The sequence below is a fragment of the Zeugodacus cucurbitae genome, chromosome 3 (assembly GCF_028554725.1).
Source record: "Zeugodacus cucurbitae isolate PBARC_wt_2022May chromosome 3, idZeuCucr1.2, whole genome shotgun sequence".
Taxonomy (NCBI): Eukaryota; Metazoa; Arthropoda; class Insecta; order Diptera; family Tephritidae; genus Zeugodacus; species Zeugodacus cucurbitae.
In genome coordinates this window covers 28867287-28884160 of record NC_071668.1, presented here as the reverse complement: position 1 = coordinate 28884160, position 16874 = coordinate 28867287, and the positions used below count along the sequence as shown (strand labels likewise).

Below are 16874 nucleotides of genomic sequence, written 5' to 3'. Positions count from 1 at the left end.
AGTGTTTACACGAGCTAGATACACAAAAGGCGCTCGTTAATATGCTACACAAAGAAACTACTAATTCTACATAACCTAGAAAAGTTCATATAACTACATACATATATATATATATATACATTTATGTGCATGTAACAAGTAGGACTAAGTACAAAAGGCTTTTCTTATAGAAACACATACACAAGCGCTAAATAGAATATATTGTACGTACAAGGAAGTTTTTATTAAAAAATATACATTAAAGTACGAGTAAAGTCAAAGTTTTTAGTGTCTACATTGAGGGTTGCTTTAGCGGGAAAATTAGAAAGAAAAGATTGCACGCCTAAAGATATGCAATGTTCTCTGTTATTTTTGTATGCAGAGACAACTGGTAATCAAAAATATATGCACGAACCTTCGACATATTTCTGTTAGATCCACTTTCGTCAGTACAGTATACACCAGGGACAGTATATTCAAAATTAAAATGTTTTAACAATTCTATTTTATGACTTGCAAGGTGGTTATAAATCCCCCTGTTGTGATATTTTCTGGTCGTAGCTAAACGTTAAAACATCCTCAATCCAGTCATATGTCAAAGTTGAGGAGGTGATTTGCGCTCTCACTTCCAATGACATGAGAGTTGTACCTCTCTTTATCTCTGGTATACACTGTTCAAAAAAGCAAAGAGATGATGCCTCATTAAATTCATCTCTTTACAACTCATAGCATACACCTCGCGAATGTTTAAGCATAAAGCTAACTGTACATATATGTTGAAATGAGTCTGTTACGCGCTCTCTTTCATTAATATTTAATAATTAGTTGTAATTACTTTAAATATAATCTAAATGAAAAACTACAAAATGCGCAGGCATTGTGGGCGGACCAACTGTGGTCGGCAGCCAGGTCAGGTGGCGCATAGTGGGCTGCCACTGTTACTACTGCTGTCACGTTTGAAGCACACTTCCGTTTGCGAAAAGTACAAACTTTTGTCGCTCGACTGTCGCGTAGATCGGGTAATGCCTCTCTTTGTCACTGTTGCTGTTGTTGTAGTAATTATTGACTCTGGTGTGATTGTCGTCTCGTCGTCATCTTTACACTTTTTCACTGGCGTCGTTGTCATACCCATTTCATTGAGGTTTGTGCTACCCACATACTCCTCACCGACGTCCGCTTCAATTTCGGTATCGGCCTCCGCTTCCGCTTCGTTTTCTAGAAACATATCGTTTTGCACTATTTGCAAACCACCGCCACTTGTGGACGAATCACGCTCTGAACTGCTTGAGGTGGAACTGCGTGTCGATGGCGATTTCGGAGCATTCGCTTGATTACTGATCGCCGTGGCATGGTTTGTTGTGGGACCGGACGCTGCGCTTGCAGTGCCGAGTGGCAGTTGTGTCACCTTGCCCATAAAGGAACGTATCTCTTCGAAGTAGGACTCTTCAGTAGGATTGTCGCAGTAGCCACCACGACGTAGACTGCGTATCCGCTCGTTCATGCCCAGACCCAGCGACACCGCATCACTTTCGTGCTTCTTCAAGTGACGATCCAAATTCGTTTGCTGCCCGAAGCAACGCTCACAGATTTCGCATTTGAAGGGACGCTCTTTGTTGTGTATATTACGCACATGACGTTGTAAGTTCGAGGATATGCTGAAGGAACGTTCACAGTATTTGCACTTGTACGGTTGCTCACCGGTGTGGGTGCGTAGGTGGCGAGTTAGATTGGCGGAGCGCGGAAACACTTTGCCGCAGAACTTGCATGTGTAGCGATCTTTGTTTTTATACTGCGTCGTTGCGGCATTGGATGCATTCGAATGCAGCGCGGCACGTGTCGTGGCCAACGATTTCTTGCTGTTGTGGTGCATAGCTACGCCATCCGTGCTTAACGTGGCGCGATTGGCGGCGTTGTTCGCATGTTGCTGCTGACGCGTATGGTGATTCAACTGTTGCTGATTGTGGTTCATATGCTGTTGCAGGTGTTTAGACGCACCACTACCGCCGCCTGCAATCCCGTTGCCTCCATTGCCGGCATTGAGTGCCGACTTGTTGGCATTACCGCTCATACTGCCGCTAACATTCGGATGTGTAAGCGCATCAGACAAGTTCGTGCGGCCGCCACTACTGTCGAAATGGAATTCGAGAGACGCCTCATTGGAGGGTGACTGCGACAGTTGCATCGCAGCGGGTATCATTTCCTTTTGCAACGGCGGTTGTAGAAAGGAAAAGGAACTGGCTGTAGGTGGACGCGGCAGCACAAATGGGTTGCGGTAAGGAAGTGGTATGGCTTTCGCCATCGCCTCCAGCAATGTGGGATGCAAGGCGGACGAGACAAATGGCAGTCGATCTGCAGCCGCTGCTGCGGCGGCCGCATTCAAATGCAATGACTCAGTAATGCGTAAACATGCCACACCCAATTCGGACTTTTGTGTGCGCAAACGCTGTTTATGCTTGCCGCTCAAACTTTCCAGATTGGCGGCAATCGCGTCGGCACATAGGGATGGCAGCGTGTTATTATTTAGCTCCTTCTCACAACCGACATCCGTTGGGGATGATTCGCATTGCGCGCGGCTATTTAAAGAATGCGCATTTTGCGAAGGCGTGAGCGCATTCGGGATGCTATGATTGCTGGGGGACGTATCACTTGTGGGTTTGATGTGACGGTGAGAGTTGTTGTAGTTCGTGACATTGTATATGATATTGCTGTTCTCATCTTCCAGTGGTGAGGAAGCGCCACTTGCGTTGGAGCCGTCATGCTTTTTATGCGCCAGTCGTAGGTCGAGAGGCTGATCGTAACTGTTGCAACGTTTGCGGTTTTTTGCTTCATTGTGGCTTTGACTTAAGGCAGATATGGTAAGCGAGAGTGGTGACGTACCCAAGGCGGCTGATGAAGTGCGCGCCGCCGTCACCGAAAGATCATAAGGTACTTGTGATGCGTATGTAGTGGTGGGCACAAGGCCTAATAATGGATAAACGGACCCTTGCTTAGGGCTGGGCAGCATTTTTCTTGGTGAGTGATCCTTCTCTCTCATCACTAGGGTGTTGCGTTATATAACAAATTTGTTGCTGGCTTATAAATGATATACAAATGCTTGTGGGCGTAACTAAACCTCATCACACTGTCTACAGAGCGTCGCGACGTTGTGAAGCGCATATGTAGATATACTTGGTGCTTGGAAATCTCAATGTTTCTGAAATGATAAAAAGCAAACCAGAAGAAACAGTTGTGAAAACAATGTCTACATATGTATATGGTTCAAGAAGGTACAGACATGTGAGTAACAATTGTTTATTAACTTTTATTTGTTTGAAAAGATCACAAGCAAAGTAGCTGAGGAAGCAAATTGCTTAGTCAAAGGGTCTCTATAAACAATAACAAAATACTTAAAATTAATGGAAAATTTCCAATTGAGTTGTGCAACAAAAAAACGAAGAGTTTATGTATCTACATAGACAGAGTTATGTAAATATATATAAAAAAATAATTATTTGGCCTTCTATAGCGCTTGTCGAAAGATCGAAGCTTGAAAGAGGGATTAAAGAGAAACTAATGTTTTAAAAATTGTCTTTCGAATGACTTTTTAATAAATACATTTCTCTACAGTACGGTTTGCCATTTCATCATTGAAATATATATCAAGATTCGCAATTATTAAAATTTACTACCGAAATTTGGAGTCAGTTGTCTCAACCTTCAGAGCGCTACGTTCAATTTATGGTCGTCATTAATGGCTCCGTCAATAAGCAGAATATGCGTTATTGGTCAGGTAGAAATCCACACATACGCCATTACATCCCGTAAAAAATATGGTTTGGTGCGGTTTATGGGCCGTACTTCTACCGTGATGATCAAACCGCAACGTTACTGTGAATGGGAATCGCTATCACTCAATGATAACCGAATATTTTTGGCCAGATTTGGATGAAATGGACTTGGACAAAATGTGGTTCCAACAGGACGGTGCCACAAGCCACGAGGCGAATGTCATAATCGAACTATTGAAAACCAAGTTTGGTGAACGTGTTATCTCACGAAATGGCCTAGTCAATGGGCCGATTCGGTCATGCGATTTGCGGTAGACTATTTTCTGTGGGGCTACGTCAAGTCTATGGTCTATGCCAACAAGTATTGGTACGAATATCGAACGGGAAATTGCAGCAGTATCGGTTGATTTATGCTTGAAAACCGTCGAAAATTGGATTCAGCGTTTGGATTTCAGTAAGCGTGCTTGTGGTGGCCATTCAAAAGAAATTGAGTTCTATACATTATGACATCGAATCTATTTTCACAGGAATAAAGAATTTCATTGATAACCCAAACTGTATTTTTGCACTATTATTGAAAACCCCTTTATATCAAAATGATTAAAAGCTGTGTTTATGGAAGTAAAAAATAGGCAGAACACTGTGGAATGATTGAAGATATAAGATAGTTTTGGTAGCTCTAAAATTTATAGCTTTGAACTTTTCTTCGATTCTTCAATGGTTACCAGCAAAACTATTGATCAGGGATTGGAGCGCAGTTGTCAATGAGTCAAACCAATTTGGGTGGGTCAAACTGAACAAAGTTCATCATTTCTTTTTGAACGAAAGACTCAACCAGGTAACTGTTTCCCAAATATTTATCGATTACGTTTTCGACCTAAAATGAATGTTAAAAATGTGAGAATTATTCAATTTATGCAATAGCAAGGGCAACAAGCCACAGTCTCTTATAGAAGTGACTTTCCGACAGGGTTATTACTTTCACAAAAACATATGTTTGCACTCATATATCTATAGTGAGCAAATATGTATGTACCCGCGTGCTCTGCGTTTATTTATTAAGCTGCGAGAACTGTTGTTATTCTGAGCTTCTAAAATGACTTATTGTCACAACATTTATTTCATATTTGTTTTTATATAGCATGTACATATGTAGGTATGAACAAATGTTGATACACACATACATGTGTGATACATACTCTTGACGAGGTGCATGGAAACAAGCCACATCGTTTGTTATTTACCGTTCGCGCCAAATTGCTTCCGTCAATCGCTTATATATACGTATGTGTGTACATGTTTCAATTAACCATATTTATATTTATGCTTGTCGATAAATGCGTTGTTATTGTATTTGTGGGCGCGGCTCCAAACTGCTTTCACCTACAGTGGTGTCGTGATCGTCAACATCTCAAAGCGCTCTAGCGATAAGTTTGACATTTAACAAAATATAGCTCATTGACTGACGGGCGATTTGAAAGTGAAATGAATTCTGCTCGTGAACTGGTTGCTGTGGTGATTTGAGATTTACGCCAAAAACATTTTTTTATTTACAGTTTAGTGGATCGTTTCAATGATTTGATTGTGTTACTAAGACTCGGTGGGTTTGGAAGGGTTTACAATTTTGGTCTACTCCTGAAAGGAAGCCTCGGAGCTGCCGAAGGAGACTCAAAGTCTTTATAGGATCCATAATTTGCCTCAAAATAATAAGATGATAACTGAGAAAGTGTCAATATAATATAACCAGTAATAAAGGGTGATCCATTTCGAAGTTCCCTCCTTTTTTAAGAAAAAAACAAACAACATTATCAATCGAAAAAACATTCTTTGGTATGTTTTTCTCCAAGCCCTGAATCAAAGCGAGGTTGTCCGACTTTACATATCCTCACAGTAAAAAGTTTAACGGTGTGATTTCACACGATCTGGATTAATTCGACCGGCCCAAAACTGAAACTGATCTCCTCATCGAAGTGTTCTCTCAAGAAATATATTGATTGATCCGATGTGTGGTAAGTGACACTGTCTTGTTGAAACCAAATGTCGCCGAGATCATGAGCTTCAATTTCAGGGATCAAATAGTCGGTTATCAAGACGCGGTAACGGTCGCCATTGACGGTTACGTTCTTACCGGCATCATTTTGGAAGAAATATGAACCGATGATTCCACCGGCCCACAAACCACACCAAACCGTGTTTTTTTCTGGATGAAATGGCAACTCTTGAATCCCTTCAGGTTGCTCTTCGTTCCAAATGCGGCAATTTTGCTTGTTTGCATACCCATTGATCCACAAATGGTTGACCATAAATTGAGCGAAGCGCAAGGAACTCATTCTGTACAGAACGTGAATTTTTGCAATAAAGTTGAAAAATTTCTAAACGTTGTTCCGGCGTAAGTCTTTCCATTATGAAATGACAAACAATACTGAAGAAAAATAACATGACAACTTGACACGACTCACGCATGATCTGTCAAAAAAATGCTATTGAAAAAAGTACCTCTACTTGGATCACCCTTTATAAAGGAGAAAATTCCTAGTTACATTAGACCATGTTATGTATGTACGTGGCTTCAAGAGGATATTTATTAATCGGTAGATATATGTCCTTGCATGCAACGAACAGGTTCAAAGAAGTTTCCTTTGAAATATTAAAAAAAAAAATCAATAGAGATTCTGATCCAAATTCTATCAGGAAATAAATCTGTTGAGGTTTTTCGTGTTCCCTACTCCCTTCTCAACTTTATTATTCAATAGTTTTGAAATATTATAGTATTTAAAGAGTAAAAGTTAAGTTTGAATGTACATTTCTTGCAATAGAATTTAAAAGTGGGATTTGAACGAGAATTGTATACATAAGTCTATATATTAGCTGCGCATGCCATTGAAGACTAACGCCTTTAGCGCTTTCCTAATAAGAAAAATCAGTATTTTGAATGGAACATTTCCTTGCGCAACCGTTAAATCATCGTTTCCGGCCGCAAAAACCTCTATTGTTGCCATAAATGCCTCAACGCATGATGGCAAGTGGCTTGGTGGTCGCATTGTCAACCTTTTAAAAATTCTCATACGACGATAAAATAATCTTGGACGATAGAGACTAAACGTCTCAACTTAGAGCTCAAAGCTAGAAATTTATGTGGACAGCCTTATGTATGTACGCCACTGATGGCAACGAATTGTTTGCGCTGTGAGTATTATGCAATATGTAACAAAATGGTGCCGATGTTGCAATGCGCTGAAGTATTCTAAGGTCGAACGCGAAACGTTTGTGATGGAGTGGAGGTGCGTCATCACAGCAGCTCCCGCAACTGAAAGTATCCCAAGCTTAGCACGGCAAATACGTAACAATTATTTTGTGTGTGTGTGTAATGTATTTAGTGTGATTTTTTGTCACTCCAAGACAATGGCATTCGTCTTTACATATGCGCGACGTAGATGCAGTACAAGTCAGCAAGCTTTTTTTCAACAATTATGGGGCGCATGTGCTTGCGAAATCAAGGGTGTACGTTGAACAATGCCGCCCTTCGTACATACCAACCATATATTATATGTACATATCCACGTTTGGGCTTACAACTTTGTTCTTATCCATAGTTGCATTTAATTATCGAAGATTGGTTAGGACCGCAATTGAGACAAAATATAGAAGTACTTAATTAAAGTTTCAACTAGAAAATAAATGTATTTAAAACTAATTACCACTCGGCATTAACTTCACTTGGACCAGTAATGCGCTCTTTCGTTCTAGCAATGTGTTATTCGCAATATCGGTATTTCCATCATTTAGAGGAACTAAATTAGAATTTGATCTACATATGTTTGAAGTTTATTAAAAATGGTAGGGTCCACTTTATAATATCAGGTAGACACAGGAAAAACTCAATATAAGTTACACAGAAATTACTTTTTAAGATTTTTAACCTATTTTGTGAACTTGTTGGAAAGCGATCATCTTAATGATTTTATATTTTTAGGAATATACAGATGTTTATTATTTGAGAACTCTTTATACATACATTATTCTTCCTCAACACTTTCCTTTGTTAATTCTGCGAATATGAGGACTGGACGATTATTTTTAGCGATTCCGATAAATTTTTAAAAACACTGTCCGCCATTTTGTTTTTTTTAGAATTATGTCAAAACCCTGATCTGATGGGGTTAAATGAACCTCGGGTTCGGATTCAACGGCCACGAAAACATAAGGTACACACAATAAGCCTACAGACCAGAGACAAATTTTATTTGTGTGTGATGGGTTATTTTTAATTATTTTTAATTTTACAAAAAAAAGTGATTTTGGCGTCTTACAGTGCCGTATTTCATGACTACATTTTTAAGTTTAATCACCCAGTGTGTTCTTACAGCTAGAATACTATTGGGTACTCCGCTCCTGTACTCACTAAATGCGTTCAACTAGTTTTGCATATGATAGCACATTAAAGCCGACTAAACGTTTGAACCGACCCAAAGATGTTATCGCATCTGTGAAGATGCTGTGAATACCGTTGGAGTTCAGTAGCAAATGTAGAACTCGGCGACAATTTATGCAAATTCCCAAACCTACCGGTTAAGTGAAGTTAGACGAATATGCGCGCGTGTGAGACTTTCTGGCGAACAATGCAACCCAGAGTAACCGAAGTTGGATAGCAGTGCATTGTTTCGGAAGCCGGAGGCAAGTTTCCACATAAAGTAGGCATGTGCCAAACGATGGGAAATATACAGCGAAATAAATGCGTTAAAATGTGTTTCAAAGCCGTTGTCTGCACTGGGAAAAAGTGCATTCGCTTTGCGGTTGCAACTGCGACCTTGAGCCATAGCATTTGCACAACAAGAAATAGGCCAACCTCCAAGTGGAAGATGCAATAACACGACAATTATGCAACTTCATTTGAACAAAGCATTTAATTGAAGTAAAAGTGTTGCTTTCAATTTTGTTGTCATAAAATGTGAAATTCGCTCACAGAACTGCAATTGCTGAATGCGGTATTACGAGGGTTTTCGATAAAAAAAAAACAATTACATGAATTTTTTTTCAAAAGCAAAGCCGCAACAATGTTCATAATTGTCACAATTTGGACTGACGTTGACCTTTGCTGCAGTTGCCACCGTTGTTGCAAATTGCTGCCGCCTCCTCATCTTTCGGGGAGAAGGCAGCGCAAAAGTGAAATCATTGCAAACGCCATAAAAATTGCACACTTGCACTGAATTACATTAGCGTCTTCGCGCTGCGGTCTTAAGCGCTACCATCGGCTTTTATGGCATTTTGTACAAGTTGCAAATGTCTCTTTCTGTGTGTGTTTGTGTGTTGTGTGCGCTTGTACCAGGTGATAGCAAGACATTACTAAAGCAGCCTATAAAATGACAAGCGCGAAGTTGAAAGTCACAAAAATCCATGCATAAGTGCGGCTGTTTAAAAGTCACAAAGAGCGACCCTGTAGGAAAAAAAGCATACAATGAAAATTACCCATACATTGATTTTTCGGGAATTGATTAACCGTTGTTAGGGTTTATGGGCATCTTTAGCAGACCAGCCTCACCTCTTATGCTATCTAGCATGGATTAAAACTTAAGCACCAGACTTATTTTGCCTCAGATGAGAATGGATCTTCGAAATGAAAACATGAAATCTGACAAAAAACGAAGAAGAAAAGAGTTGAAGCTCGAAACCATAACAATTTCAGCATTTTGTAAATCTTCCGTTCTCTGTTGTTGTGTTTTAAAGTTACCATTCGTCTTAACCTTGATAGAACTTTGCTAAACACTTCTTTGTTCTGCCGTTAATTTTGCGTTTTCCAGACTAGATAAGGAAATTCAGCAAATGCGTTTGGTGGTGAACGAGGACAAGACGAAATATCTCCTGCAGAAGTATGGACGGTGCCAACTTCCGATGAGATAGCACTGGGAGTTCCAGAGAAAAGTTATGCGGAATATTTTTGGTCCTTTGAACATTAGCAACGGCGAATACCGCAGACGATGAATCGATGTGCTGTACAAGTTATACGGCGACATTGACATAGTTCAGTGAATAAAAGGACAGCTGCTCGCATGTCCTCCACTAAACCTCCACTCCGTTGGAAAGACGAGGTGAAAAGGACTTTCTTTGTTTTTGATTATTAAATAAAATAAAGTAATGTTGGTTATACAAATTATAACTAAAGAACGCCCCTACCGATTTCGATTATCTCGGATTTTTTGAATTCCTCTTTACCCTGATTAGCAGAATAAATATTAAATTATTAGAGAAATCCAGATATACTGTTCTTCAGTTTCTGTTACAATTTTACACTTAAAGAAACATGTTTTCCTTCTGGGCAATTTTGACCCATTCAATGATAAAAAATGATAAGTCAAATTTTGGGTTGCCATAAACTTTAGGTATTTCATATCCTGTACAGTAAGTGCGCTATAAACTTGTTGCCATGTTTCAGGAATGTGGGAAGACCAAATTGCCTTTTTATTTGTTTGAGTAAAAGTGTTTAGTGCACATGAATGTCCATAAAATACAAATGTTAAATAATAATAGCTATGCTTAAACCTCTGTAAATATTCCCATACTTTTAGCATGCTTACTTAGTGACTTAATTATTTTCGTTGTACATAAAATTTAGTTAACATATTGCTTACTTTTGTACGAGTCTTTTTTGGTTTCAAGGCTTCTGGTTTCAAATAGATCTGTAAATTCTTGGGATGTTAAAACATTTCCTTAATGGTTTGGTGCTTTAGTATTTTGTCAAGTTGGGAAAATTTTGCTGATCATTAAACGGGGGAGCCGAAGGTACATAAATATATTTTTTAATTATCGAACTAATTAAAATATGTAACAGGACAAAATATCACTTGTTTAACGAAGAAAACAGCACTCGCTTAGAAAATTATATTTAAAATAAAATAACGAATCCCACTATTATTTTGAAGTCATCGAGGTTGCTTAAAAACTAATCGACTCTAAATGTAGTATTGCAGAGTGAAAAATTTTTATATTAAGGGATTTTTTAAATAACAGTCTCTCTGTAGGATTCTAAGAAGTACTTGTGATAAAGAGAGTACAAGTACAAAGCGGAGATTAGGTGTACAATTGAGCAGTAATATAATTGTTTCTTATTTATAAAGTTGGAGGTGGGGTATTCTCAGAAAATCTAGATACCAGAATCGCCGTCCGGCTACCGGATCATTGCAGTGTGTTCCAAGCAGAAATCACTGCAATTAAAGAAAGCCTTCTCGTTCTGTCAAAAAGAGTGTTAGCGACCAGACAAATATTCATATTCTCGGATAGTCAAGCGGCTTTAAAATCATTAAAGTCTTATAGAATATCTTCTAAGATAGTGGAAGAATGCTTGGATTTATTATTGACAATGACGTCATATTTCAAGATGCACCTACAAAGAGTCCCAGGACATAGTGACATCTCTGGGAACTATGTGGCAGATGAACTAGCCAGATTGGGCGCCACACTGCAGTTGGAGGCCGATAAAGAGGCAATCTATATACCTCTGGCAACCTGCAAATACTTAATCGATAAACATGCAGTAGATACGGCTGAATCACAATGGAAACAAGTAACGACTTGCTCCGTAAGCAGACAAACGTGGCCAGAGTGGAATAAGAGCCGTACTTGTCGCTTTTTGAAATTTAAGAGGAATGAAACAAGAACCCTTGTAGCGGTGTTAACGGGACACTGTCTGATTGGGAGACACGCCAGCAGACTGGGGCTACCTTTCAATGATTACTGCAGGAACTGCCAAGAAGAGGAAGAAGAAGAAACGATTACACACCTTCTTTGTGGCTCTGTACAGAAAGAGAATCGCAACTATTGGACGCGGTTTTCTCGAGGATGTAGGCGAAGTTGCTCATGTCAAATTGTGTGAACTTTTTCACTTTATCAGGACCACAGGTGGTTCAATGATGACTCGATAGTGCGAGGGATCTCAGTCCCAGTGGTATCACAATGGGCCTCCCAAAGCCACAGCTACTTAACCTAACCTAACCTATTTATAAAGAGTGTTCCAAGTAGAGATACTTTTTATACTCTCGCTACAAAGTAGCTAAAGAGAGTATAATAGTTTTGTTCACATAACGGTTGTTTGTACCGCCCAGAAATAATAATAAAAGAGATAAGATATTATATATATATATATATATATCAGGATGACGAGTGGATTCGAAATCCGAAATCGAAACTTGAGTAAAAATTGAGATATTGGTTTTGAAAATGGCGAAAACCGAAAACATGTAAAGTGTCAAAGCTAAGCCATATATAAAGTTATGAAAGTAAAATTGAGTACAGAGGATCATGTTTGGGAGGGGCATACTTGGATGTAATTTTTTTGGGGAAGTGGGAGTGGCCCTGTCCACAAATAGATTTTTTGTATATTTCTCGGAAACCAATAAAGCTATATAAATCAAACTTTCTGCGGTTGGTTCCCTTACGTACCACAATACACACCATGAAAATAGTTAAAATCGAATAATAACAGGCCCACCTCCCATACAAGGGTTAGGTTGAAAATTACTAAAAGTAAAGGAAAACATCAGATATCCTAAATTTTACAGAAGAAAGATTGTTTTTTTACAAAATGGAAAATGGGCGTGGCGTCGCCCACTTTTGGGCCAAAAACCATATCTCAGGAACTACGCGACCAATTTCAATGAAATGGGCAAAATCGACTCACAACCACGACTACTTCCCATATAACACAATTTTGATAGATTTTTGAAAAATACGGTGGGTCTTGGATATAATGTATGTTGGTCGTTAAAATGAGTGAAATTGGTTCAGGAATTAACTCAGCCCTCATAAACCTTTTAAAAGTCCTTTTGGACTTTATGTCGAATATATTGTGTGATATATTGTGTTAATAAAACTAAAGGAATAAATTGCAAGAGCATAAAATGTTCGGTTGCACCCGAACTTAGCCTTTCCTTACTTGTTTCAATATCCTTTTTTAGACAGATCACGGGTGAGTCTTGTCAAGTTGTTTTTGTTCAGTATTGTTTAACATTTCATCATGGTGAGACTTACTTCTGCATAACATTTACAAATTGTTCAACTTTATTATGAAAATTCACGTTCTGTAAAGAATGTGTTCCGCGCGCTTCGCTCAACTTATGGTTAACACAATCGGCCTATTGAGCGTACTATTCGCAACAACATCACCCATCTTGAGGCCCAGCATTCATTATTGGATGTTATTCGTCCGAATAGACCACGTCCAGCACGCAGTGAAGACAATATAGCAGCCGTCCTGAGAGTGTACACTAAGAGCGTCAAGAGCCGATTAGGCGCCGTTCGCAGCAATTAGGATTGACGAATGGAACGACTTGGCGCATTTTACGTTGAGATCTTAAATTGAAAGCGTACGAAATACAGCTTGTGCAAGAACTAAATACGCTCAACCCTCCCAAGCGACATCGCTTCGCTCAGTGGGTTCTTCTCAACAGTTCCAAGTTCCAAGAAGATCCGACGATTTCAAGCCAATTTATGTTCAGCGATGAGGGCCATTTCTGGCCAATGGGTATGTAAACAAGCTAAATTGCAGCCCTTGGGACGAATAGCAACTGAAGAGATTCAAGAGCTGTAATTTCATTCAGAATAAACAACGGTTTTGTGATTGGCCACCACGATCGTGTGATATCACGTGTGTCATTCGCCAGTTACCAGTTGAAATGCTCGAACGAGCCATCAAAAATCGGATGGATGGACCGTCTGAGAGGTATCCGCAGCCAACATTTGAAAGAGATAATCTTTAAAAAATAAATGCCAAAGAATGTTCTTTCGAATGATAATAAGCATTCCCCATACAATTTGAATATTCTGTGGTTTTTTTCTTAAAAAGTAGGGAACCTCGAAATGGATCACTCTTTATGTGTTGTTATTTTTTCACATTAATTATGAACACTTGAATGAAAATATTTAGTTCAACCATGCCATCACAATAACACTGCAGCTGAGCGTAAAATGAGCGTGAATGCACTGCGGTGTTGACAATTTCAAGATGCGGTTGCAACTTTGTGCGAAAGCGAGAGTAATCAGAGTTATGACAAATGGAGGAAAGTAGAAACCAAGAGGAAATCGGCGAGAAAAAAGAAAACACAAAAATTACCGTTGTCAAGTTAAAATTATTTTTAATTCACTTAAAGCGACTAACGCAAGCGAACACACAAGAAAAGAACAACAACAAAAGCCGTTGGATAAACTACAACTACATTATGATGCGCACCAATGCAGCCTCCATGCCGCAAAAGTGATAACAACAAAAACCCGCTGCAGACGTCAGCATAATCAACCGCAACAATGAAAAACGAGAGTAATCCGAAGAAAAACATTCCATGCACTGAAATGGAAAATTAAACCCCTTGTTACATCAGCAGCACTGCGATGCCAGCGACCGATCAGCACTTGGCCGCGGTGACAGTGCGCGAAGCAGCGGTCCGCAACGATTGAGAAGCACCAGTGGCGACATGTGTGAGCAGCTATGTGTGTGTTGTTGTTGTTTTGTGCTCGACAACGATAACAAATGTCCGCGCGCAAAGTTGGCTGATAGCGTTGCGGACAGGATTCGAGCGACACAACCACACACACGCGCATTCACCTGCATGCAGTGCGCGCATGAGCGCTTGTTGGCAATTCGAAACCCAAAATAGAAGCGTCGCGCGACAGTGCAACATGAATAAAATAAAGTAACATACAAACAGTCAACAGTCAACAGCAGCAACAGCAACAACACCAGCAGCTGAAAGCCTCATAAAATAGCAAACGATAGTGAAAACAAAAACAACAAAAAACGAGTGCAAAAATAAAACGCGAGCAATCTAGCGACAACTTGTGGCAGCAGCTGGCGGCTCAAGAAGCGCTGTGATTTGGCCGTTGTCACTGCTGCAACATACCATACAATACAATATGCTGGCAACGCTGTCGTTACCATTACCGTTGCGCTGTCGCTGATGCACTTTCCAGTGGACAAGTGTGGTAATCGTTGGCCGCTTGGCCGTCTTCTTGTTGCTCTCGTGAGTGTTGCAGCATGTTTTGTGCGCCTTTTCACTGCTCCACTGCGAACATAAAAAGTGAGAGTGACATCGGAAATTGTTTCAATTTTCATCACAAACTAGCAGGCAGTCAACAAGCATGCAACCAGTCAGTCGCCAGTCGCTGGCCGCAAGCACATAGCGCGCCGCATAGTGGTAGTGCTGATGATGATATTGCTACAGTATGTAGTAGTTGTTCTTGTTGTTGTGTTTGGGGTTTGCTGCATTGCATCGTAATGAATGAATGTCGAAAAGTGTAACAGCGGCAATTTTTCTGCATTGCATAGCGCATGAAATCGCCAGTGCGAATGCTTTCCCAAGCGCTGCGACAGCCGATGGCCATCACGCATACACTTACACACTTATGTATATGTATGTATGTATGAGTATGTGCGCAAATATGCAGCCACTTGGCGTAGTATTTATCTAAGCGCCTCTGTAGTTAGTCAGGCGATCGCGCGTCCAGCCAGCCAACAACACAGACACACACGCATACACCTGATACAGTTGCACTCTATAATTTCTTCTTCTTAGTCTTTATGTTTAACTTGATAGTCTGGTTTGGATTTGCCATTTTTTATGCCATCGTATAATTTTTTATCGTCTTTATACACTTGTTAGTTTCTTTTTTTGTATTTTGTGTGTTTTATTTTATTTTTGTTTTAGTTGTTGTCGTTTGGTTGTTTGTTTATTTTATGCGCTTTGTTTTGCTCTTGTTGCGCTCGCTGCCTGCCTGCACGTTTCCGATCTTTGATACGAGCGACATCAAGAAAATAAATGCACGCACGTCAATTTCATTAGCGCAAGTCACTACAATTGAACCCTAGACTGATGTGTTGGCTTAGATGGGAATGCAATTTATTGCAATGCAATTGGAGTAACGTGTGTATGTATGTATTTGGGATTAGAAATGAGGTGGTGAGTTGTAAGCGCTTTTGCCATTATTTGCGCTATGCTCATGCTTGCTGAAAGGCAGCTAGTGAGATTGGCAGTTTGCAAGTTGTATAGAATCTATCACTCATCTACTCTGTGAATCTCGCAGCAAGAATGTTAACTTTCCTATCTGTAGAACTTGTTGACACCGCCAGGAAAAAGTAAAAGTTGTTCAAATACTAGTAAAACGCTTTTTTGCTTTTCTAGAGTAATTTTCAAAAGCACTTGCTTGCTTTCCTTTAATAGTCCTTGGTTTTTATCCTGTCATATTTAGGCCAAATCTGCTTTTTTATTTTGCAATTGGTTATCAATTTCGATCTTTCTTAAGCAATCTGTTCATAATGTGTGTGAAGATCTCGTTTGATAGGGCCTGACGGGAATGGTATTTGCTCCGCTTCGAATTCGCCCTGAAAAGATTCTAACCCATATTATGGACAGGTGGAGTTTTTCAGCCAGTGAACTCAAAGCCTTCCTGCATTTGTTGCCAAGCCAATGCTAACAATGTCGCCTGACTATCTGTGTAAATATTCACTTTCTCTATTCTATCCTAGCACCACAATCAATCTCTATGCCTAGTACTTCCGCTTGGAAGATGCTAGATGAGTTTGGTAGACGGAAAGAGAGAGGGAGATGTCAAGATCTTTGGATCCGTCGGTATATATTGAGGTGGTATTCTTCTCTTCAACTGCACGTCTTCTCCATTCCCGTCTAGAGGGTATTCCCACCTGGCAGTTGCTATTGAAAACCACCCTTGTAGTAATCTGGTTGAAGATTTCGTTGTGTCCGTAACTCTTGCGATTTCAGCCACCTTACTCGACTATTATTATAGTATCATCAATAGGACATGACTTGAGGGCTCCGTTTCCCCCCCCACGGGCTGCTCTTTGTATTCCGTTTAATATTTTGATGGTGTATTGTTTCCTTAACGCTGGCTACCACACTAGTACTCATGACTACCATCGGTTTTAGACCCCAATTTCTGCAGAGTATTCCATTGCAGGTATAATAGGTCATATATTAATTATTTTTTCAATGGTGAATCAAGCCTTGAAAAGTATTTACTGTTTTGCAAAAGAGTATACTAAGTTTCGAATTTATACGTTCACTTTCACTTTGAAGTTTTCTTAGTGCTTTTAAAGTTAAATTTTATTTTAGTTTGATTTTTCTTAGA

The 16874-nt window shown here is 39.7% G+C and overlaps 1 protein-coding gene across 7 annotated transcripts in view; it reads right to left on the bottom strand.

The window, feature by feature from the left end:
• Nucleotides 1-345: 345 nt before the first annotated feature.
• The window catches only part of Mecom_1 (Krueppel-like factor luna), a 38073-nt gene continuing 21544 nt past the window's right edge, over nucleotides 346-16874 (bottom strand). For all 7 annotated transcript variants that reach the window (XM_054227207.1, XM_011185234.3, XM_029040656.2 and 4 more), the window contains exon 3: nucleotides 346-3172. In XM_054227207.1, coding sequence (XP_054083182.1) covers nucleotides 890-3013 — 2124 coding nt within the window. In that variant the 5' untranslated portion in view covers nucleotides 3014-3172 and the 3' untranslated portion in view covers nucleotides 346-889. The remainder of the gene's footprint in view (nucleotides 3173-16874) is intronic.